We start from the raw sequence: 25014 nt of genomic DNA, 5'->3' as shown, positions 1-25014 counted from the left end.
TACACACACGCTCACCCTCTCTCTCAGGCACACACATGCTCACCCTTTCTCTCTCTCCCAAACATTCACTCACCCGCACACCCTCAGTTACTCACCCTCCTGCTCACCCACTGACCTACCCACTCACCCACTCTCACACTCACTTACTTACCCTCACTCACCAAATCAGCTGCGGGGGTGGGGGATGTGCAATGAGAGTTGAAGAGAGGCTTGGAGCGAGGTCTGAGGCCTAACAGCGCCCAAAAGTGGGTGCCCGCCAAGGGGACCACTGAAAGTCGGTAGAATGTGGGGAGGAACCGGGGGAACGTGCCAGGAACCAAGGGAACGCAGTATGAACCAGGGGGTGGGGGTGGGAGGAACTGGCAGAACACAGCCAGAGCCTGGGGAACGTGGGGAGAACTGGTGGAACATGGCCAGAGCCAGGGTAACGTGGGGAGAACAGGGGGAACGTGGCCGGAGCCAGGCCAAAGCACTACAAGCTGCAGGTGAAAGCACGGTGAGTGGAGGCCCCGCGCATTTCAGAGCTGCTCCTCCAATAGTTAGCCTATCAGCAGCAAACGTGGGAGAGAAACAGGCTGTGATTGGAGGAGCAGTCCCCTGCAGAAATCTTCAAACTCACTGACCAGTCCTACCGGCATTTTCAACAAACGCTCCAGGGGCTACACGCAGGGGCTTAGCAGGGTGCAATGCGGCCCACGGGCTGCGAGTTGGACAAGCCTGCATTACATGTTTCAGGCTGGTCACCTTTTAAGAGGGCAGGGAAATGCAGCCTCATCGATCAGCAGGCACTTGGGTAGCACCAGGTCCCTAATAGGCCAAAACAGTGCCATGTCCAGTCCAATGTGGGAGGGCAGTTAGGTTTGGGATTTTGGGAGTATTTACAGAGCAGAGTTAGGAACAAGCAACTACTCTCCCTCCCCCACCCCAGAGTCTGCATGGCCAACCCTGTAATAAGCTGCGAGGCTAAGTGGCAGTTATCCTGGGCCAGCTCCGGCCTCATTACTGGCAGTGACTCCATCCTGTTCTTTCATTTTCTGTTTCATCTCCTCAGCCTCCCAGATTATGTTGTCTCAAATCGTTCAGTGCAGCTGAAAGTCTCCTGCATTGTAGCCAGAAGGACCAGCCAGAAGAACTGATCCAGCTCCACCAATCAGAGGTTCCTTCTCTCCTGCCATTGCTGCTCCTCGAATCATAGATTCTGTCTCTGAAGGGACAGCAAGATTGGGACAGAAGAAAACTGTCATTGAAGGAACTGAAGCAATAACTAACCTGAACACTGAATGCATAGTCTTATCTTGTCCCACTGGTTTCCACTCTAAGCTGCATTCAACAGGTCTTGGCAACTTCAAGAGAAGATAACACGAGCTTCAAATGAAACCTCTCAGCAGTACACTCACGCCTGAAGATGTTTATACATTATAACTTGTTCATTTCTTTTTCATACATGACAAAGTGCATTATTAGACGACCTTTACACACCAATCTGCATAAGGGTGAGAGGAACAGATATCTCCACGCAGAGCCACTGGAAAACCAGCTTGGCAAGCAAATCACCAGAAATCAAAGAACGGAAGGCAGAACTTTCAGATATCCAGCGTGGGAGAGGCAGAATCTGTGACTGAAGGAGCAGCTTTGTCTTTCCCACACCTGATGCTCCTCCAATCACTGCCCTGCTTTCAGTTCGGCTCTCAGCAACTTTTAACTTTAAAAAAACCCTGACAGTTGCCGAGAGTGGGAAAGACCTTTGGGCAGCTTCATGGTTGGCCAGCTCTAAAAAAAACCATGACAGTCAGTTTCATTGACAATTGCTGCAAGGAGGAATTGCTGCTTCCGACCTTCGGGCAGCTTTGTGGTTCTAATTAGTTTTTTTGAAAGCCAGCCGGAAAACCAGGAGGCTGCCCAAAGATCAGAAGCAGCAGTACCCACTTGCAACACCAGTCATTGAAACCAGCATAGACTCATAGGTGTCCACAGCACAGAAGGAGGCAATTCGACCCATTGTGTCCACACCAGTCAACAAAGATCTGACAGGACTAATCCCATTTTCCAGCGCTTGGCCCATAGCCCTGGAGGCTATGGCAACGCAAGTGAATATCTAAATACTTAAATGTTACGAGGGTTTCTGACTCAGCCACCCTTTTAGGCAGTGAGTTCCAGATTCCCACCACCCTCTGGGTGAAAACATTTCTCCTTAACTCCCCTCTTAGGCTTCTACCTCTTACCTTAAATCTATGCCCTTTGGTTATTGACCCCTCTGCTAATGGAAAAAGTGCCTTCCTATCCATCCTATCTATGCCCCTCATAATCTTATACACCTCTATCAGGCCCCCTCTCAACCTTCGCTGCTCCAAGGAAAACAACCCCAGCCTATCCAATCTTTCCGCATAGCTCAGACCCTCCAGCCCAGGCAGCATCCTGGTAAATCTCCTCTGCACCCTCTGCAGTGCAATCACATCCTTCCTATAATGTGGTGACCAGAACTGCACGTAGTACTCTAGTTGTGGCCTAACCAGCGTTTTATACAGTTCCAGCATAACCTCCCTGCTCATGTATGCTACGCCTCGACTAATAAAGGCAAGTATCCCATATGCCTTCTTAACCACCTTATCTACCTGCCCTGCTACCTTCAGGGATCTGTGCATATGCACATCAAGGTCCCTCTGATCTTCAGTACATTCCACGGTCCTACCATTCATAGTGTAATCCCTTGCCTTGTTAGCCCTCCCCAAGTGCCTCACGCTTTTCCGGGTTGAATTCCATTTGCTACTGCTCTGCGCGCCTGACCAGTCCATTGATGTCCTCCTGCAGTTTACGGCTATCCTCCTCACTATTTGCCACCCTATCAATTTTCGTGTCATCCATGAGCTTCTTGATCATACCCCCTGCATTTAAGTCCAAATCATTTATGTACACCACAAACAAGGGCCCTAGCACCAAGCCCTGCGGAACCCCACTGGAAACAGATTTCCAGTCACAGAAACATCCCCCTACCATCACCCTCTGCTTCCTGCTTCTCAGCCAATTTTGGATCCAACGTGCCACTTTGCCTTGGATCCCACAGGCTCTTACTTTCTTGACCAGTCTGCCATGAGGGACCTTATCAAAAGCCTTGCTAAAATCCATGTAGACCACATCAAATGCATTACCCTCATCAACACTCCTGATTACCTCCTGAAAAAATTCAATCAAATTTGTCAAACACGACCTTCCCTTGACAGCCAACCACCCCCACCAGGCCCGCCCGCAGAGGGCAAAATTCTGTCCCCCGTGTGCTTAAGTATTCTTTATTCTTGTTAATAAAACTTTTACTTTTAATTTTTTAAATCTCACAAGTGTTACTGGGCTTCTCACTGCTGAGATCAGTACGTCCCCTTCGCGTTTTCAGAATACAAGAAAAAAGGGTATGGCCCATGAGCCAAATTTCCTCTGGGATTTGGTTTGCACAGCAATTAACATCAGCTGTGGTCATAATACTAGCCAAAGGCACTTTTAGAATTCTACTGTACTCAACTAGTTAATGTGATGGTAATAAATGTAATGTTATGGTAATAAATCTGCTGCATAACAGAACCAATAAGTCCAAGTTATGCAGGTTAATATTCATATGTTTTAGGAGTATAACTTTTAGTTTTGGGAACTGAATTTTAAAATGTAAGATAAATGGAAAAAAAAACCTGGGTTTGAGAAACTGGTAAATACCCCCAAGGTAATTACAATTCAAAAGTTGGTCCACGTTTACTCAAAGGGGTTAGTGTTAAGAGGTGTGAAAACATTAAACAACAGATGGTCCTCTCTAGTTTCGTAAAGAAGCCAGTGAGCTTGGTAAGATTGAAGTTGTCCCCATTAGAGATATTGTTATGGTCCCCAGCTGAGGTTACCACTGGACAAGCCTGATCCCAGGGTGGAAACCAGCTTGATAGATTCTAACTTTCATTTTTTTTGTTTAGGTACATGGAGAGGAGCTACTGACCAGAGTCATTGGAGTCAGCTAATGAACTTCTTTCAAAAGCATAACACGTTTATTAAACAAGATGAACTGTATTACAATACTTCTTCACCCAAACTATACCTTTACAGATAAATACTGATTTGTAAGGATAACACAAGTTACAAAAGCTTTCTTATACTTTAATATCCACAGTAAGTACGCAGTCCAGATACCAGTGGGCGACCTGTGGTCAGACGCACCACGCTCTGAAATCAAGTGACAACTGCCACCTCAATCAGATGCTATGGATCTCTCATCAACTCCCCGCAAGACACTTGTCACACCGTGAGCTAACCAGTCTCACTGAAATCCGTCTTTCACACGAGGATTTACAATCTCCACTCTCCAAGGACCCGCTTTGGAATCTTCTACCAAACTGTCGCTTTCTCTCAGATGCCCTCTGCAAGGGTTTCAAACTTTCCTTCTGATGTTCCTCTCCCCTGGGTCACCACTGCATTCAAGCTTTCTTTCACACACTCTCTCACTGACTCAGCTGTCAACAGTGCACCACTGCTTCGCATGCCTATAGCAAAGAGTTGCAGATCTTCAGTTGTCTCTTTGGACCTTCTGACTTCTTAAGCCTTTATCTCTTTAGACTTGAAGATTTAAACTTGAAGCTTGTAGTCTTTCTCTGCCCCTCACTCTCAACTTCACTTAACAGGACCTTTCCCCAGGTTCCAGTCCTTCCTTTGACTAGAAGGTCTTCTAGGGACTTCCTCCTGTTCCACTACCCTGAATTTTGATGTATTTTCTTTAGCTTGGGATTGGCTATCTGTCCCCTTTGCTCCAGTCTCTCCAGGCAGCTATCTTCAAAACCAACTGAACTCAAACAGCTTCCAAATCAAACTGCTGTTTCTAGTTTCTTCTGTGTGTCTTTGGGAGGGACCACCCTCTCTGGACCCCTTTTGCTAGGCAACATCCCACTTTCTCTACTCTTGTTTGTTTAACTTAGCTGCAACAGCTGTAAAACTCTCATTAGAAATGCAGGCACCTTTTTAAAATTGAAACTAAAACTCAATTTGATCTTTTCTTAACACACAGGGCAGGATTTTTCCCCCATCGGGGGCGAAGTTGAAGGGCGGGTGTTGGGACATGTCCATAAGTTTTACAAAAACTTTATTAAAATTTTTTAAAACCTACATGAAACCTCATCCCGCCATGGATGAGGTTTCATGCTTTTTCTAATTCCCGCTCGGGCTCCTGGCCTACCTGCCAACCTTAAGGTTGGACGGGCAGGTCCACTAATTAGTTTAATTACTCAGTCAATGGCCTCAATTGGCCATTGACAGGTTGAAGGGCGCGCAGCTGATTTTGCTGCGCCCCCACATACTGGAAAATTTAAACGGGGCACGGTGATGTCAGGAGTTCTGCCTGACGTCACCGCACATCATTTTACACGTCGGCGAGCGGGCCCTGCCCCCCGCTTACCGACGGGAAAATCCTGTCCACAGTTACAGAAATACAAATCAAACTTAAACATTAAAGCTAAAATTCATTCCTAACACCCACAAATACAAAATTAACTTACCTAAACTATCTATATTTCCTAACAATATAAATTGTCCATGTGGGTCCCAGAATCAAAGGGATGTTTTGAAGATAAAATTAATGAATTTGGATCTCTATCTGGAACATCCCGGAGGTGCCCCATTGCCATGGGGATAGATTGCAGGGAGATGTTTTTTTTTGGTTCTGGGATTTATCCATGTAATTTCTCACAGAAAGAGTCAGTGGGCTCCTGGGAACTGGCAGGGAAAATGCTGCCTGCAGTTGAGGACTGGGTCGGATGCTGTAAGGAAGCTGGAATCTGGGGCAGAGGGTTATTGGGAGTTACTAAGCAAGAATGCAGTGAGGCTCATGCTTGACCTTGGGAGTCCAAAATCATAAGGCGTCGATGGAGAGTTGGAGGGTTTGCCTAGCTGGATGGTAGTGAAAGAACCCTAAGGAATCTCATACCTTGAAGAATAGTGGGAACACTGAGGAGAGTCAAAGTGAAATCCTGAGAGCTGTGGCACATCTTGGTTTGTTCCTAGGAGAAGTGAAGGAATCCTCAAGGCTCTGTAAACTATAGGGGAATTCTTGGATGGAAACAAAAGTAGAGTGGGAAATGGTCTGTTGAGATATTTGGGTTTGAAGTATAAGAAACTATGAAATATTGTGTTAATAATACTTGCTTTGTTTAACTCTTGTACAGTAAAAGTTTTTTGTGTTTAAAACATGAAATCTTGTGCCGTTATTCTTTCAGTCAATTACTGGGGGTTCAAATTTCTTTTTAAAAGTTGCTGGCCTCAACCAAGTTCGTAACACGGTACACATTTACATCTCTCCTCACCGTCCAAGGGCCCAAACACTCCTTTCAAGTGAAGCAGCATTTCACTTGCATTTCCCCTAACTTAGTCTACTGCATTCGTTGCTCCCAATGCGGTCTCCTCTACATTGGAGAGACCAAACGTAAACTGGGCGACCGCTTTGCGGAACACCTGCGGTCTGTCCGCAAGAAAGACCCAAACCTCCCTGTCGCTTGCCATTTTAACACTCCACCCTGCTCTCTTGCCTACATGTCTGTCCTTGGCTTGCTGCATTGTTCCAGTGAAGCCCAACGCAAACTGGAGGAACAGCAGCTCATCTTCCGACTAGGCACTTTACAGCCTTCCGGACTGAATATTGAATTCAACAACTTTAGATCTTGAACTCCCTCTTCCATCCCCACCCCCTTTCCGTTTCTTCCCCCTCCCTTTTGTTTTTTTCCAATAATTTATATAGATTTTTCTTTTCCCACCTATTTCCATTATTTTTAAATCTATACCTGTAATGCCCTGTCAGTCTTTCCACCCCACCCCCACTAGAGCTGTATCTTGAGTGTCCTGCCATCCATTCTTAATTAGCACATTCTCTTATATAATATCACCACCTTTAACACCTCTTTGTTCCTTTGTCTGTAACATCTTTTGATTATCTGCTCCTATCACTGCTTGCTTGTCCCTACAACCACCATCCCCCAACTTCTCTCCCCCACCACCCCCCCCACCTTAAACCAGCTTATATTTCACCCCTCTCCTAATTTTACTCAGTTCTGTTGAAGGGTCATGAGGACTCGAAACGTCAACTCTTTTCTTCTCCGCCGATGCTACCAGACCTGCTGAGTTTTTCCAGGTAATTCTGTTTCTGTTTTGGATTTCCAGCATATGCAGTAGTTTTTTGTTTTTAACACATTTATACAGGTACAGAAAAAAACTAAAATATATTAGTACATGAATTAACTTGCAAAACTAAAATTACATATAAAGCTAACATGCAGCGAAGGTATTAGCTAAATAAGCCTCCACACCCCAACTTAACTAGTTACAGATGAAGCTAGGAAAATAACTATCTTTTGCTTAAAAACAAACTAATTTGTGAAAGTCTGAATATTATGGGCATGCTGATGTCATTGCCGGAGGCGGCTGTCCGCCGGCCAAATTGTCAGCGGCCTATTAAGGCCATTAAAAAAGCAATTAACTTGGTTAAGAACGCTGCCCGTCCAACCTTAAGGTTGGCAGGCGGGTGAAGAGCCCAAGCGGCCTTCGTGTTTTTCAGGAAACCTCATCCACGGCGGGGGATAAGGTTTCCTGAAGATTTTATAAAGTAATTAAGTAAATTTTGCAAACATCACAAACATGTCCCAGCTCATGTGACACTGAAAGAGCACAGGCCCTGACTCTTCCTCCTCCCCCTGCCCGCACAGTAGCACTGGATGCTACCGGCTGCGTGTTACGCTGGGCTGGCCTTAATTGGCTCACCTGCGTAAAATAGCGGCATGCAGCCGATCATGGATGGCGATCGGCTCCGCGCCCTCCCACACCCACTCCCGCCCAGCCCGCCATAGGAAAAATTCTTCCCAAGTCTAAAACTTAGATCCTGACAACGGAAAAATGTAGATTGAGCAATAGGGAGAAATGTTTTAGGACATCCTATACATAGATAATATTGAAAGAGTTGAGTTTTAATTCATATTTTCATTTCATTAAAAGTGGTTTTACATGTTATGCAACAAACAAGTTACAAACATCTAATTTGACAGATGTAAGTGCTCACATAAAAGTGGTATAATCAGTATAATATAGCAAGAATTTGCAGCTACTCCATAAACCCCTGATTAGAGTTTCAAGATTTATACTGTTATCATGTGCCATTAACTTAGGCATCGATTGTTACATCTTTCTTTGCTAATATTGCCTATACTTCACTTAACTAAACTAAATTGTGCCTATTCCACTTATATCTGCCAAAACGTAATTATAAGTCTTAAGGTGGTCTTCGTAATGGTATTTTAAACTTACTTGTGCCAGCAAATGCATGAATTGATTACTGATGATATAATTACTTCAGTATTCTAAATTAACTGCAATCCAACCTTCTTACAGGGTAATATAATATGACACTTTAGTTCTGATGGTCTACAGGCAGGAGGAACAATGAATTGCAGAATTATGCTTGGAGAAAAACAAGAATATCGACCAGAAAAAGTCAATAATATTCTGTGTAGGAATTCACTTTTCATTTCTGATAAGTAAACTTTGTAGCTAAGTCACTCATAAAATACATTTTGTCTTCTGGTTGGACAATAAACCCTCTCTGAAAGATTTTAATTTTAAAATATAGTTGTAGTCGCAGATCTGCACGACAGTTCATTAATAGTTTTAGTGAATAATAATTTTCTGAAAAGGTTAACTACGAACTAGCACATCCTGTCTCCACAACAGAAGCTAATCTGAGGAAGATAATTGTATAAGGAGATATTTGTTATAATAGTTTTTTTTCCTGAAGAAAGTAAAATATATTGGTTGGCTTTTGGGGCATGAAGAATACATCTAATACTGTAGGCACTAATTATGATTCACAATATGCATTTAGAAAACAGGAACAAGAATGGTTCTGCATGAAAAATAGCAATACCATTGTTTATAATCTGAAAACAAACAAATAAATGAAATCCAAAATGGTTAGTTAGCATGGATAAATTAATAGGTTACTATTTCAGATGTAAGCCTTCTGATGGAAGGCTACATTGAGAATGCAAACCTATCTTTTACTCTTGAGCATTGACTAGCTAAGCTTTTGTTTTACTTTGACTTGCAACATTTTTAGTCTTGCTTTTTATTTCCATTGTTTATCAACACTTTTCTAGTAGTACGCACCAAAGCTGACTTCTCCTCTGCCATTCTTGTCAAATAGCTGGAAAGCAACAATGTATAAGGCATCTGGTGCACGCAAAACAGATTCAAATTCAAGGAAATCTTGAAAGGAGATCAGCCTGCAAATGCAAAATAAACTATGTTAATACATAAGAGACATTCACCCCACAGTGGAAATGGAGGGCAAATCTTTAAATAGAATATTGCATCATTGTCTGTAGTGCTTCAAACCTGAGACGGTACCCCGTAAGTCAAGCACATAATAGGAATGCATTACTGACCAAAGATTCAAAGCCTTAGACTGAAGTTAATTAAGTGTTACAATAAAAATCCCATTTTGGCTTTAAAAAGCCAATAAAAAATAATTTAATTTTAATTTACGCAGAAACCAGCTGTTATGCAGTAAATATGTATGATTAAGAATGATTCAGTTATGCCTGCTGTGGAACAGGTGTTTGCCAGTATTTAAATCAGGGAACATTCACCTGTCTTTGGATATTCCAGCAGAGTGAGTGGAAGAGGTTCTCAGCAGGAAGATCCCAGCAATTACAACAGGATCTTCTAGAAATTTTCTGAAGTCAAAACATAACATAGACAATGGAAAGATCAAAACGCACTGCAGCACCAGGCCCCCAAATTTTCTCTTCCTATTCCTCTCACTCCAGCATTAGTCAGGCAGGCATCAGCAGATTTCAGCTGTTTTTCCAGGGTACACTCATAAATAAACTTTAAGGACCGTGTCTGGGAATTAGCACACACACCAGATTGTTGATGGAAATTGTGGGCTCCTGCAGACACTGAGAGCCTATAGAAGTGCAAATTCTACCAGTTTTTCGGTCATTTGGCTGATGTCAGAGGCTACAGCAGAATCAAGCTGAATCATAGAAAATCAAATGATGATAAATCTTACCTGAAGGGACAGCCTCACAACCTTTAATGCTTAATTTCACCCATGCGTTATGAAGCAGCAGATGATGTGTGCCAGGCGGATTGAGTCATTTGTATTTTATTTCGAGATGTGTGCCCTGATTCAGTAGTAATAAGTCCACTAAGACTCTAAAGATTTTTTAGAAAACTGAAACCTTTATTAAAAGATTTCGAGCACATACATAGGTCTACAAATTACTACCTTAATAACTCCTAAAGCCCTTAATTAATCTGGCTTCCAATTACACCCCCGTTAAGACAGCAGTAAAAAAAAAATAGATTTTAAACAGATCCAGGCAAGTCAACACAATACCCTGGACAGGAGAATTCAAAGTGGCTCTTCCCAGCTTCAGTTTCTGTAGGCAGCAGCTTATTGCACAACTACTCGAGGCTTTTCACACTTCTGGTAGATCTTACAATGCCTTCCTCTCTGACACATAGAGCAGAATTTTCTGCCTACTGGGCGGGCGGGCCCGACCCAATCTCCGGCGAGCGGGGAGCCGATCCCCGCCGAAGAAGCGGGCTCCGCCGCTATTTTAAATGGGTGGGCCAATTAAGGCCCACCCAGCATGACGCCCGGCGGGAAGCACTATGCGCTTCCTGTGCAGGCGGGGGGCGATTCCCCAAATGCGAGAGTGTGCTCTTTCATGCATGCGCATGAATGCACACATCTCCCTGAGGCTAAGTGCTGACGTCATCCCGTGTCATTTTGCACATCCGCGAGCGTGCCCCACCCCCTGCTCGCCGACGGCAAAATTCAGCCCTATGTTTCCATTACTGATCATTGCTTCCTCTACTGTCCCTGCTGGAAAGAGCATGTATTGGATTTTAATGGAAGTGATGATTTAATGTTTCGCAATATTGTGATTGATCTGTTCTGTTGTATTAGCCCCACACTTTTGCATTGCATGTATGCTGTGACCTTTGGTAGAAAGGTATTATTAATGGCCTGCCATTGGCACATAACCCAAAAGAAGTATCATTTCTTCAACATTGCTCTAAAGTGCAATTTCTTTTGCTCCTGAAGAGCTCTAGAAAGTCCTCTTCATTTATACGCTATCTGTAGAATTTCCCAATGATCAAGCATGAGCTTTTTCTTAATTTAACAGCAGTAGTTACAATCATTAATCCGTTAATGTAAACATTATCACACACTTTACCAACTTTGAATACCCAAGATTCAGTCTGCAGTCACAGGAAGAGAATAAAAACAAAATGAAATCAAATGCGTATAATATTATTAAAATAGCAGTACTGTGGATTAATTCCTGTTATTCCCGATTATTACCCCTTCGTCTGAAAAAGTTGCTGACTCATGCTGGGACGGAGTTCCATGGGCACAAATGGCTCTCTGGCACATTTAACCAAATGGCCATCTGACATGTGCGAGCTAACACAGCGAACCTCAGATGGTTTTTCAATAATGCAGGACTTCACAACTGAACCTGATCAAGTTCTCAGTGAACCTCCACTGGATTTACTCGATGGTGATCAACAAGCAGGAAACCTCTGTATACCTGTGTCAACTGGTACTTTCTTACTGCATTTCCAACTGAGATTAGCCATATCGGCTGAGATGAGGCAACAAACCTGGGCTCTGTTTAATCTCTGTGGCTCAGCAACACTTAGTGCAGAATTTTCTGCCTACTGGGCGGGCAGGCCTGACTCAATCTCTGGTGGGCGGGGAGCCGAACACCGCCGGAGAAGCGGGCCCCGCCGCCATTTTAAGTGGGCGGGCCAATTAAGGCCCGGTTTAAGGTTGGACAGGCAGATCCTTTAATTGTTTTAATGATCCTGTCAATGGCCTCAATTGGCCATTGACAGGTCGGCGGGCCCACAGCTGATTTTGCTGTGCCCCCGCCTTCCTGAAGATTTAAATGGGACGGGATGACGTCAGGGGTTCCCCCCAACATCATCCCGCGTCATTTTGTGCATCGGCAAGCAGGCCCCGCCCCCTGCTCGCTGACAGCAAAGTTCAGCCCATAGCCTCTTCTCCTTTACACATGTTTCTTCCTTTTAATGCAAATTCCATTTTTCCCATATGTCTTTGGAACTTTACCTTTCTCATAATATAAATCTTTTCATAGTGATAATACTATCAGTAACCTTTGGGAAAAATAAACACACTGCCTGGCCTAGCTTCTCTGGCTAGGTGTAACACCCTACACCTCTTTGAAATTCAAACTACTCTGATTTATCTAAAAATGCAAACTCTCCTCACTTCAGCTTCTAAAGCCTCAGTCTTTTCATATTTAGCATTTTAAACCTAGCTTCCTTTTGATTAATCAGAAGCCTCCAGGCCAGCTGTCTCCAATTCAATTAAATGCCACACACACAGACACACACAGAGAAACTATCCAAACCCTACTATTAACCTACTTTTACAATAAATCACAATAATATTATGAGAATTATTATAATTTCATGACACCATGTCATGTGCATCAAAATTAAATGCATCCATTTGTTTCAGGTGAAAAGGCAGGAGAATGGCACTAGGTCACAATGCTCATTCAGAGGGCTGCTGCGCCATAACATTCTGTGATTCTGTGAAATTCCCTATCCAGGCTGGGGGCAGCCAAGAAATATACATTATATGCAAAAGGGGCAGCTAACAGGCACTTCAGGTCGCCAAATCCTTTTCCTCTCCTTAAGTTGTCACACACAAGCCGTAAGGCACAGGGAAATGATGACCATCTGTCAAAGATGTTTAAACTGGGATTTCTGAAGGATTCCCCCATTTCTGTATTTGTTGACATTATTATTATTAATTTCTGTAATTACAGAAAAGCATTTCTTTCAATGGCAGCAATATTTTCATATGAGCAACTTTTCAGAAGTTGGAACAAGGGGTCCTTGGAAATGATACAAATTTTGCAGAGGTTCCCCACAGAAAAGAAGTCTGAAATCCACTTTACATGTAGAGAAGAAATAGTCTATGAACTGAAAACAAAATACAATGAAACAAGTATTTTTAAACCGCAACAAAATACTGACAGAGTGAAAGTGGTTATGCTAGCAATGCAAACAGACTTGTAGCAAATTGGCAGCTGTTTTTTTAACATGCCATTCGTTATTTTCCATTGACTTGAAAAATATTATACTGCTACATAAATGTATCAAAACATATTTTCAGAACACGTCAAAATAATTCTTCCCCAAAATAACTGTATAAAGCAAGCAGCGAGTTTATTTGGAAATTAGTTCCATTTCATCCTAATCATTTCTGCAATAATCCATTTCAATTTCATTTTAAACTATATCTTGGTTCAGCCCAAACCCTTTCATCTACAAATCTGATGGTGGTGCAGATCAGAGGGACAATGTTACTCTCCCATCTAATTAAGGCAGGAACCTCAGGCGATATTGCAGGATAGCATCAGCCTACTTACTGCATTTGATACTAAACAGCCTAGAAAAAAATCAAGCACATAGACAATGAATTTTAGGTTTCATCAGAACAGAGCATATAAGTTAAGGGCTCTATACAATTACATGGAATTTATTTGCTAAATTTGTTAATCCATTGAAGATTTTAAGATTACACTGTGTAACTTAAAATTAAGATAGCATGCCATTTCAACAGAACAAGATCTAAAGACTGCTGCTCTAAAATGGTAGTCAGATGCAGAATCCAATCTGCAATTCCCCTCACACAGCAATTTATGCTGAACAAGAGTAGGTGCTTGCCTACTGAAAAAGGATAGAGACAGAAGGGAGCAAGCCACGTCCAGCTGCTCCTGGACCCTTCTATACTAAAATGGTAATGGCAAATGCCTGGTAACTCATCAGTATCCCAGAAAACAGCTGTAAGGGAGCATTAAAAACTGCACAATAGTAAGATAAAGTCTGTAGTAAACTATTACTGCCATTAGAGAAACAGCCTCTTCTCCCAACAGCTACTCCTCAAAATAAACAAGTTGAAGGCAGTGCCTCCAGCATCATGATTATCCACATTTTAAGGTGGGTTCTCCCTGCATCACGAAAGGCAAAAAATTACTGCTGGGAAACAACAGCCACATCTTACCAAGGACAAGGTGTTGGAGGGAGAGTGCAGAGGTGGTTAACAAGAATGGTTCCAGGGATGTGGAACTACAATTATAAAGGAGTTATGATTGGAGAAGTTGGGACTCTTTTCCTGAGAGAAAAGAAGGCTGAGAGGAGGTTTGATAGAGGTATTCAAAATCATGAGGGGTTTGGACAGAGTAAATTGGGAATAACTGTTCCTACTCATGAAAGGAACAAGAGCAAGAGGGCACAGATTTAAAGTGATTGGCAAAAGAAGAAAAAGCGATATGAGAAAAAACTTTTTCACACAACAAGTGGTTAGGGTCTCGACTGCACCTGCCCCGTTACCTCCTCCCTCCTCACTGTCCAAGGGCCCAATCACTCCTTTCAGGTGAAGCAGTGCTTCATTTGCACTTCCTTCAATTTGGTCTATTGCATTCGCTGCTCCCAATGCGGTCTCCTCTACAGTGGGGAGACCAAACACAGACTGGGTGACTGCTTTGCAGAACACCTTCGGTCTGTCTGCAAGCATGACCCAGATCTCCCTGTCGCTTGTCATTTCAATGCACCATCTTGCCCTAATACCCACATGTCCGTCCTTAGCCTGCTGCAATGTTCTAATGATGCCCAGCACAAACTGGAAGAACAGCAGCTCATCTTCCGATTAGGCACTTTACAGCCTTCCAGACTTAGTATTGAGTTCAACAACTTCTTACTATGAACTCTCTCCTCTATCTTCACCCTTTTTTAATCCCTTTTAAAAAAACATTTTTTATTTACTTATTTTCATTTTTATTCATTTATTCCTTGTTTTATCCTTTTTCCCCAACCACTGCCCTCTCCCCCAACACCCCGCCACAAAAGGGCCATCTGTCACTTGTTCTATGTTGTTCTTTCACAGAGTGCTGACCCTTGTTTTGCTTTTAACACATTCTGCTTTCTTACCTTTATGCCACTGTCAGCACCTTCTTTAGTCTTCACCACTACCATTAACACTCTCTCTGTCTTGTGTCCATGGCATCTTGGTCAATCTTTCCTTAGCCCCCACCTATCAATGACCTTCTATCCTGCTTTACATGCTCCACCCACTTAGACAGTATAAATTCCATCACATTTCTCCCTCTCTTTAGCTCTGAGTCATTCGGACTCGAAACGTTAACTCTGTTTCTCTCTCCACAGATTTGCTGAGTTTTTCCAGCGTTTTCGGCTTTTATTTCAGATTTCCAGCATCTGCTGCATTTTGCTTTTATCTATGTACAAGTTGACTAATTGTGTCCCAGCATTTCTGAGAAAACAGCTGAGTCTTTCATCAGCAAAGATACTGTACACACGCAAAGTTTCTGAATAGGACTTAATTATTGAAATGACTTTAATCACACAATACAAAACAGGATTGGTAATAATGGTATTCTATATTTTTGTGACAATTTTAGATTTTGTAAATAGTGAAGACATGGGCAACATTTTCCACCCTTCGGTGCAGGAGTAGGTCACGGCCAATTATGGCCCGCCCAGCGTGACATCCGCTCGAAAGCACTGTGCGCTCCCTGTGCGGGCAGGGAGGGTAATTCCCTGAGCCAGGAGCGTGCTCTTTCGCGCACAGATCTCCCTGAGGCAAGGTGCCACTGGAAGTTTAAAACATTTTTAGAAGTGTGAAAAAAAAATCCTGACATGTCCCCTCTTGTGACACTGTCACATGAGCTGGGACATGTCAATTTCTTCTATTTCAGCATTTTGTAAACATTTAAAATCTCTCATGAAACCTCATCCTGCCCATGGATGAGGTTTCATGTTTGTCAAAAGCCCGCCGGGTTCCTGGCCTGCCCGCCAACCTTAAGGTTGGACGGGCAGGTCCATTGATTACCTCAATTACTTTATTAATGGCGTTAAGTGGCAGTTGACAGGTTGGCGGGCACACAGCCGACTCGGCTCCACACGCGCCGACCTGAAAATGCAAATGACGCGGGATAATGTCGGGACGTCCGCCCGACGTCACTCCGCGTCATTTTACGCGTCGGCGAGCGGGCCCCGCCCCCTGCTCACCGACTGGAAGATGCAGCCCATGATAACAGTTGATATTATTGGTAAATGCATGTTCTTACAAAGCCCAGAGTGCTGAGCCAGATTTCAAGTTACTGGTCATTTAATACTGAGAACATTAGTTACAATACTTAAAAGGAACTCAGTTTTTGCAATGCATATTATTTTGAAATACGGTAAAAAAGATAGTAAGAATCACGCAGCTTCAACTGTTTATTGTCAAAAACGTGGGACAAATCTCCAAGCAAAAATTTTAGTTGGGAACAAAGGGATGGCTCTGGAGTGAAAAAAACAGTTCTGAATGAATTGGCATGGCATTTGTGCACAATAGTTGTAAAGTAATAGATTCGGTAAGTAAAAATCTCAGACCATATCTAATTAAATCAGACCCAGTGGCTCATTGCTTCCCCTTCAAAGTGAATGCTAACAAGCTTTTGAAACAGTCACCAGCCAGAAACAGTCCTAGTCATGACTGAAGTGGAACTGTCCCGTCCCATTCGAACCATAATATTACTTGGTCTCTTTTAGAAATAGAATAAGGATTTTTCCCTCCAAGCTCCCTTTAATTTTTTGAAATTATCTTAAATTTGTGCCCTCTCATTATTGACTCATAATAAATGGAACCAAACAAACACCATCACCCTGTATGATCTTGAAGACTTCTATCGGGCAAAAAGAGGACCCGGAGGCAGCAGTATCTAGAAGGGCGAGTGAAAAGAGGACCCAGAGGCAATTAGCAGCACCTAGAAGAGCGGGCAAAAAGAGAACTCGGGGGCAGTGAGCAGCACCTAGAAGAGCAGGTGAAAAGAGTACCCAGAGGCAGTCAGCAGCACCTAGGAGAGCGGGCAAAAGGAGAACTCAGGGGCAGTTAGCAGCACATGGAAGAGCAGGCGAAAAGAGGAACCGGAAGCTGTCAGCAGCAACTAGAAGAGCTATCCAATCCAATCCAGTCTGTGGTTCTAGCGCAGGGCAGCTACATTCTGAGAGAAATCAAAGTATGACATCACATGAAAACAGATAAGTGATTGGTTGGTGAAAATTTTTCTTGCTTATCTTCAAAACTCATTAGTAATTGTAAGGTTTTATTAGCTGTAGTAAGGTTTATCAGCAGTAGTAAAAGTTATTGGGAGTAATTGTTTATCAACTATAGATTAAGAAATATAAATTAATTAACACATAATAAAAATTGCATAGCAGGTGATGTGTTGTGACTGCAGAGTGCGAGTTGTCCTGGGTGCCAGTGTGATCCAGGGCAAACAAGTCTGCAGTAAGTGTCTGGGGCTTGAGGAGCTTTGGCCCAGAGTAATTGAGCTGGAGACTGAGCTGCAGGCACTGCGATGCATCAGCAAAGGGAAAGTTATCTGGACATTTTGTACCAGGAGGCAGTCACACCCCTTAGAATAGGGTCTTCTGATTTGGTCAGTGGTCAGGGACAGGACTGTGTGACTGAGAGTGAGGCAGGTATGGGGCCCAGCAGGTAGAAGTGGAGGAGCCTCAGCCTTTGCAATTACCAAGTTTCAAGGTTCTTGCAACCTGTATGGATGAAAGTGATAGCTTCAGGGCAGATGATCAAATTGACCTTGGCACCGTAATACACAAAGCTATTCAAATGAGGGGAATTAATAAGAATGTGGTGGTATTAGGGGACAGTATAGTTGGGAGATAGACAGTTCCCTACAGCAGAAAGTGGGAATCCAGACGGCAGTGTTACCTGCCCAATGACAGGGTTCAGAACATCTTCTCTGCGCTGGAGAGGAGCTTGTAGTGGGAGGGGGAGGATCCAGTGGTCATGTCCACGTAGGTGCCAATGACATAGGTAGAACTAGGAAAGAGGTTCTGCTGAGAAGTGTAAGCAGCTAGGGGCTAAATTAAAAAGCAGAACCTCAAAGGTCATAATCTCTGGATTACTACCTGAGCCATGAGCAAATTGGCACAGGGTAAATCAGATTATAGAGTTAAATGTATGGCTCAAAAATTGGTGTGGGAGAAATGAGTTTTGATTCATGGGGCACTGACACCAGTGGGAGCTGTACCATTGGGATGGTCTTCCTGAATTGCACCTGAACTGTGCTGGGGTGAGTGTTTGGTGAGTCATAAAACTAGGGTGTGGAGAGGGCTTTAAACTAAATAGTGGGGGCAATAGATCAAGTTTGGGAAGATGTGATAAATTAAATAAAGAAGACAAGGCAAGAGAGCAAGGTAAGAATGAGGGGAGTGATGATCAGAGCATGGCAGGAAGGGACAGGGTGTACAACCTAAGAGTGCACCAGCAGAAAAGGCTAGAGGTTACAAAAATATTAAACTGATAGAACCAAAGGCTCTGTATCTGAATTCACTCAGCATACATAACAAAACAGATAAATTGACAGCACAAATAGAAATAAGTATGTATGATCTGATAGGATAGCCATTACAGAGACGTGGCTGCAGGATGACAAAGACTGGTACCTGAATATTTAAGGATTCGCAACATTTAGGAAGGACAAGAAGCTGGGAAAAAGTGGAAGGGTAGCGGATGACATTGGTACAACAGAGAGAGATGACCATACTGCTGGAGAGATCATGGTGCAGAATCAATTTGAGTAGAGGTGAGATGTAGTAAAAGTAAAAACTCACTTGTGGGAGTGGTTTATAGGTCCCATAACAGTAATCACACTGTAGGATGGGATATACAGGAACAAATAATGGCAGCTTGTGAGAAAGATACAGGGATAATCATGGGTGATTTTAATTTACATATAGGTTGGATGAATCAGATTGCCAAAGGTAGCCTGGGTGATGAATTTAAAAGCATGTTTTCATGCAGTTTCTTAGAGCAGCACATTCTAGTACCAACCAAATAGTGGGCTATACCAGATCTGGTAACGTGCAATAAGACAGGATTATATACTGACCTCAAAGTGAAGGCACCCATATGTAGTAGTGCTCATGGTATGACTGAACTTCACATTCAATTTGAGGGAGGGAGGAATGGATCTAAGACTGGTGTTTTAAACTTAAATAGGGGTAATTATGAGGGCATGAAGGCAGAACTGGCTAAAGTGATCTGGGAAATTAGGTTAAGGGATAGGTTAGTAGAGATGCAGTGGCAGATATTTAAGGAGATATTTCAGAATACTCAGAAAAGATACATTCCAGTGAGAAAGAAAGACTCCAACAGTACAACGCGCCATCTGTGGCTAACAAAGCAAATTAAAGATGGTACCAAATTGAAGGAAAAAGCATATAATTCCGCAAAGATGAGTAACAGATCAGAAGATTGGACAGAATATAAAGAACAGCAAAGAAGAACTAAAAGAATAATGAGGGAGAAATGAGAGTACGAGAGAAAGCTAGCTAGAAATATAAAAACAGATAGTAAGAGTTTCTACAGGTATTTAAAAGGAAAAGAGTAAGTGAAGTGAGCATTAGTCCTATAGAGAGAAAGTCTGCCAAATTAATATTTAAATATAAGGAAATGGATGAATTGAACAGATGGTTTGCATCTGTCTTCATTGTAGAGGATACAAATAACATCCCAAAAATAATAGTGAATCAGGAGGTGAAAGGCAGGGAGGAACTTAAGATAATTACAATCATCAAGGAAAGGGTACTAAGAAAATTATTAGAACTAAAAGCTGACAAGTTCCCAGGTCCTGATGGACTTCACCCTAGAGCATAAAAGTACTGGCTGCTGAGACAGTAGTTGCATTGGCTGTAATTTTCCAAAATCCCCTAGATTCTGGAAAGGTCCCATCAGATTGGATAAAAGTGAATTCAAGAGAGGAAGACAAAAAGCAAGGAACTACAGGCCAATTATCTTAGCATCTGTCGTAGGGAAATTGCTAGAATCTATTACTAAGGAGGTTACAGCGGGGCACTTAGCAAATCTCAATGAAATCAGGCAGAGTCAACATGGTTTTGTGAAAGGGAAATCATGTTCAACTAATTTATTGGAGTTCTTTGAGGAAGTAACAAGCAATGTGGATAATGGGGACCTGTAGATGTGCTGTACTTAATTTCCAGAAGGTATTTAATAAGGTGCCACATCAAAGGTTGCTATGCAAGATGAGAGCTCATGGTCATAGGGGATAACATATTAGCATGGATAGAAACAGAGAGTAGACATAAATGGGTCACTTTCAGGTTGGCAAGATGTGACAAGTGGAGTACACAGGGATCAGTGCTGGGACCTTAACTATTTGCAATTTATATCAATGACTTGGATGAAGGGGCTGAATAATGGTTGCTAAATTTACTGATGGCACAAAGACAGGTAGGTTGTCAAGAGGACAACTGCAAAGGGATTTAGATAGGTTAAGTGGGTGGGCAAAAATTTGGGTGTAATGTGGAAAAATGTGAACTTGTCCACTTTGGCAGGAAGAATAGAAAAGCAGCATATTATTTAAATGGAGAGAGGCTGCAGAACTCTTGAGGTATACAAGGGTCTGAGTGTCCTGGTACATGAACCACAAGAAGTTAGTATGCAGGTACAGCAAGTGATTAGGGGGTGTTGTTGTCTATTGCAAGGGGAATGGAATAGTTTGCTACAGTTGTTCAGGGTATTGGTGAGACCTCGTCTAGAGTGCTCTGTAAAGTTTTGGTCTCCTTATTTAAGAAAGGATGTAAATGAGTTAGAAGCAATTCAGAGAAGGTTCACCTGACTGAAACCTAGATGGCGGCGTTATCTTATGAGGAAAGGTTGGACAGACTTGGGCCTGTATTCATTGAAGTTTAGAAGAATGAGAGGTGAACTTATTGAAACATATAAGGTCCTGAGGGAACTTGACAGGATGGATGCCCAAAGGATGGTTCCCCTTGTGGGAGGTGGTAGAACTAGCGGCCACAGTTTAAAAATAAGGAGTCTCCCATTTAAGACAGATATGAGGAGAAACTTTTTCTCGGAGGATTATGAGTCTTTGGAACTCTCTTCCCTGGACAGCGGTGGAGGCAGGGTCATTAAATATTTTTAAGATAGAGGTAGATAGCTTCTTGACCAACAAGGGGGTCTAAAGTTATCAGGGGTCGGTGGAATGTGGAATTGAGGCCACAATCAGATCAGCCATGACCTTACTGAGCACTGCTCCCAGCATAAAATGATTGCGGGGCAGCCAGCTTTTGGGTGGGCGGGCTCACAACTGACTTTTCAAGTCAGAGTGACGGGAATATGGCACCCCTTAAAATCCAGCCTCACGTATAGTTTTCTCACACTGCAGTTTTCTGCCACCACTTTTCTTTCAACATAATTTTAAAAATTATAGTCACACCCGTATATGTATACCAAAGTGATTCCAATTGTAATACTTGCAGAGGAACTGTTAACAGCCGCCAATTCTGATACGATTAACACATCTAAGTCAAATATAGATAGTAATATTTAATAAAAACAAAGTCAGCCTGATAAATACTAGTAGACTTCTTTTAAGAAATGTCTAGAAAGCTAAAATTGAATTTCCTTAACCTGTAATTTGAACATGTTCCTTGTAAGATAGTTAAATTCAAAAGGCACTCAATCATTCTCTTACCTAGTAACTGCTGGTTCACTAGTCAACCTTGGATACTTGGATGGTAGTAAATTTTCAAATACCATGTGCTAGGTGCCATCCAAAAAGCAATGCTGTTCAGCACAAAGGTGCTAGCTGGCCAATATTAGCTCACCATTACATTCAGATATAAAACAAAATGTCTCCAATACAAAACAGCAAGAATAGTGGACATAGTTTAAATTCACAGAGAAGTGTTTCTGGGCATCCTCAGAGACATCCTAATGGCTGGTTTTGAACACAATTGATGGAAAGTGATCTTCCTGGCTGAAAGGACCCAAGCTGAGAAAGTTTTCCCCCAAACTCTTAGTTTCAAAAAGAAAATGTTGTATTCCAACTAAAAGGGCAATGCTTTACATTGAAGGTACTTCCCAACCTTAACATACCTCTTTAATTAGTGAAAGTACAGGAATTGTAATATTTGTATAATGAAATTGCACATCTTGTTGGAAGCAAATTCAAACAAACTACTTTTAAACGTCTGTACTGTTAATTTAGAAGCTTTCTAAAACAAAGTATAAGCCATACTATCAGTATACAAGCTCTTCCAAATATTTTAGAATCATTTGGTTTTAATTCACATTTAGTAAATTAAGTCAATATGTTAAATTCCCAGGGTTTGAAGCAGCAGCCACATTATCGTTCCTAATCAAATCAGATTGAGGTTACTGTTTATTACCACACAAGGGTCCATTATTTACCACTACACAGTGAGCTTAAACCAACACGATAATATTTCACTTTTGGCATATACATTCAAAAAGCCAGTGTTCCAAATTCAGTTTCCTCTACAAACAAATCCTAAAAGCTCTACTTTTAACCACCTTATATATGGTTCACTAACCTGTTTTAAATTAATAATTTAATTTAATACTTAACTTTCAGAAGGATGAATGTTCAAGAATGCTGATAAATTAAGAAAAACATATCTAAGCTTTTCTTATTCCTTATTGCTACTTACCGTAGATTGTGGTGTATAAGTCGACATGGCATATAAGACAACCCCATTTTTTTCTGCGCCAAAGTTCATGTTTAGGCCTATACTTAGCATATAAGTCAGCTCCCCTTTTCTGCTAAGAAATGCTATACTCACTTTAGGAGTCAAGCTCAATTTTTATCTCAAAGGCATGGTTTACTCACCTTATAAGTTAGCACATGGGATCAAGCTAGTGATATGGGCTGTGTTGCCAAGATGATGTGTGGAAGTTTAAGACATGCCCACAGAGAGCAGACCACATGTGGTGAACAACGAACAGAAATGGGTCCTCTGGCAAAAAGAATGAAGTACAAAGCTGGTATCAAGCTGAGTTGTTTGGTTACCAATTGCTTGGTACTTGATAGTCTCCACAGTCTTCCACCAGGGAATTTTCACAGGAAGTGCACGAGTGCAGTCAATGGTCAGATTAATTTAAAAAGTTTAACATATTTTCCTATCGCTTGTTAACTCGTCAAATACCTGTGCTGTAGCAAGGGAATTCAGTGTTAGTGAAAAAGTGGTGAGAGGATGAAAGGAGGAGGAATCTGCCCTAGAGAAGATTCCCAAGATCAAATGCACCATGAGAACATGGACCAGCCACTGGCCTGATCTTGAGAAGCACATATCGGAATGTGTCCTTGAAAATCGTGGGAATGACTACATTGTCATGAGAACTGCAATGCACTTAAGTAGTCCAAATAAAACTGAGAGTCCAGCAAAGAGTTAGAGCAACAGCTCTAAATGGTTGGTGTAGCCACTTGTAGGGGCAAGGCAGCCAGATGTAGTTCTCCCTTGCTCCCCTCAGCTATATAAAGCTCTATATCAAGTTTCTGTTCCAATACCATCCTCAATTTTGACTTGATGCAGCCATAAATTTTCTGTTAAAGCACATTTTTTATTAATTAATGGCATGTGGGTGTCGCTGCAAATGTTCATTTAGTGCCACTAATCAACAAAACCCTGATAAATCCTGAAACTGCAGAGTTTAACAATAATTTTATAAAATAAAATAAAAATAGAATATGCTAGGATTACTTAGCAGATCAGGTAGCATGTGTGGAGGGGGGAAACAGAGTTAGGGTTTCAGGTCAATAACCTTTCATCAGAATAGCACTGCTAAGGTGGGGAGAGAGTAGCTGAATGGGTAAGGAATACTTCAAAGTTGGGATGGATAGTAATTCAAGTGAGCAATGTGGACAATAAGAATTGAGTTGGGGAAGTGTACAATTGTGTAGGGAAAAGTTAATATAAAATGAATACTTTGGAGATGGATAGTGGTCAGATAGTAGGATGGCAATGCATAGCTGTGCAATAATGGCATTCAGGAATGGGGGTATTTATAGCGCTAGAGTATAAGGTGAGACTAACTAAATGAATTTGTGTGCCCTGAAGCTCCATTCTATGAATGAAGTCTGCATTTGTTAAATTTATTCCCAGTTGCCTTGCTGAATTCTGTGACTTGAGGCTGGATTTAGACACCACAATAAATAAAAGTCTGCTGTTGAATTCTATAACTCTATCTCCATTGATACAAATATACTTGTGTAAAAGTTGAATTTTTGAGGCAATTTTTTAAGCCAAAAGGTCAAGGGGTTGACTTTTGCGGGGATAATGTTTTTGAGAGATTGACATGGGTGTTTGATTTTGGCCCAAAAAATACCATCATAATGGAATAAAGTAAAAGCAAGCAACATTAAAGAATTCATATTAATTCTCTAGCATTTATTTATTTTATGATATTACAAATTATATACATTCCATCCAACACAATATAAATACATACCACAACAAACTAACTACAAGACTACAAGTTGAAATCCTTCAAGATCACTTTGATCATCATCTGAATCACTGAACAATTAGGATGAGAAACTTCAGCTATGAGGATAGATTGGAGAGGTTGAGACTGTTCTCCTTGGAGAGAAGACAGCTAAGAGGAGATTTGATAGAGATGTTCAAAATCATGAGGGGGCTGGACAGAATAGATAGGGAGAAGCTGTTCCCTCTCGTAAAAGGATCAAGAACGAGAGGACACAGGTTTAAAGTGATTTGCAAAAGAAGCAAAGTGAGAAGAAACTTTCTCACATGAGTGCTCCGGGTCTGGAAAGCACTGCCTGGAAGTGTGGTGGAGGCAGGTTCAATCGAGACAGTCAAGAGGGCATTAGATGATTATTTGAATAGAAACAATGTGCAGGGGCACAGGGAAAAGGCAGGGCAATGGCACTCGGTCATAATGTTCATTTGGAGAGCCAGTGCAGACATGATGGGCTGAATGGCCTCCTTCTGTGCTGTTAAAATTCTGTGATTCCAATAGCTTGGTTGTATAACATCATCATATGAATTTTTCTGGTCTTCATCATCGGTCGTACTTGTAACTTC

The 25014-nt window shown here is 42.0% G+C and overlaps 1 protein-coding gene across 1 annotated transcript in view; it reads right to left on the bottom strand.

Moving 5' to 3' along the window:
* slc25a13 (solute carrier family 25 member 13) overlaps window positions 1-25014 on the bottom strand; it is a 403392-nt gene that overhangs the window by 225415 nt on the left and 152963 nt on the right. Inside the window, exon 6 of the mRNA XM_078535669.1 lies at window positions 9166-9281. Coding sequence (XP_078391795.1) covers window positions 9166-9281 — 116 coding nt within the window. The remainder of the gene's footprint in view (window positions 1-9165; window positions 9282-25014) is intronic.

The sequence above is a fragment of the Cetorhinus maximus genome, chromosome 3 (genome assembly GCF_964194155.1).
Source record: "Cetorhinus maximus chromosome 3, sCetMax3.hap1.1, whole genome shotgun sequence".
Classification (NCBI taxonomy): Eukaryota; Metazoa; Chordata; class Chondrichthyes; order Lamniformes; family Cetorhinidae; genus Cetorhinus; species Cetorhinus maximus.
The sequence above is the reverse complement of the archived record's forward strand: the minus strand, read 5'-3'. Positions and strand labels throughout refer to the sequence as shown.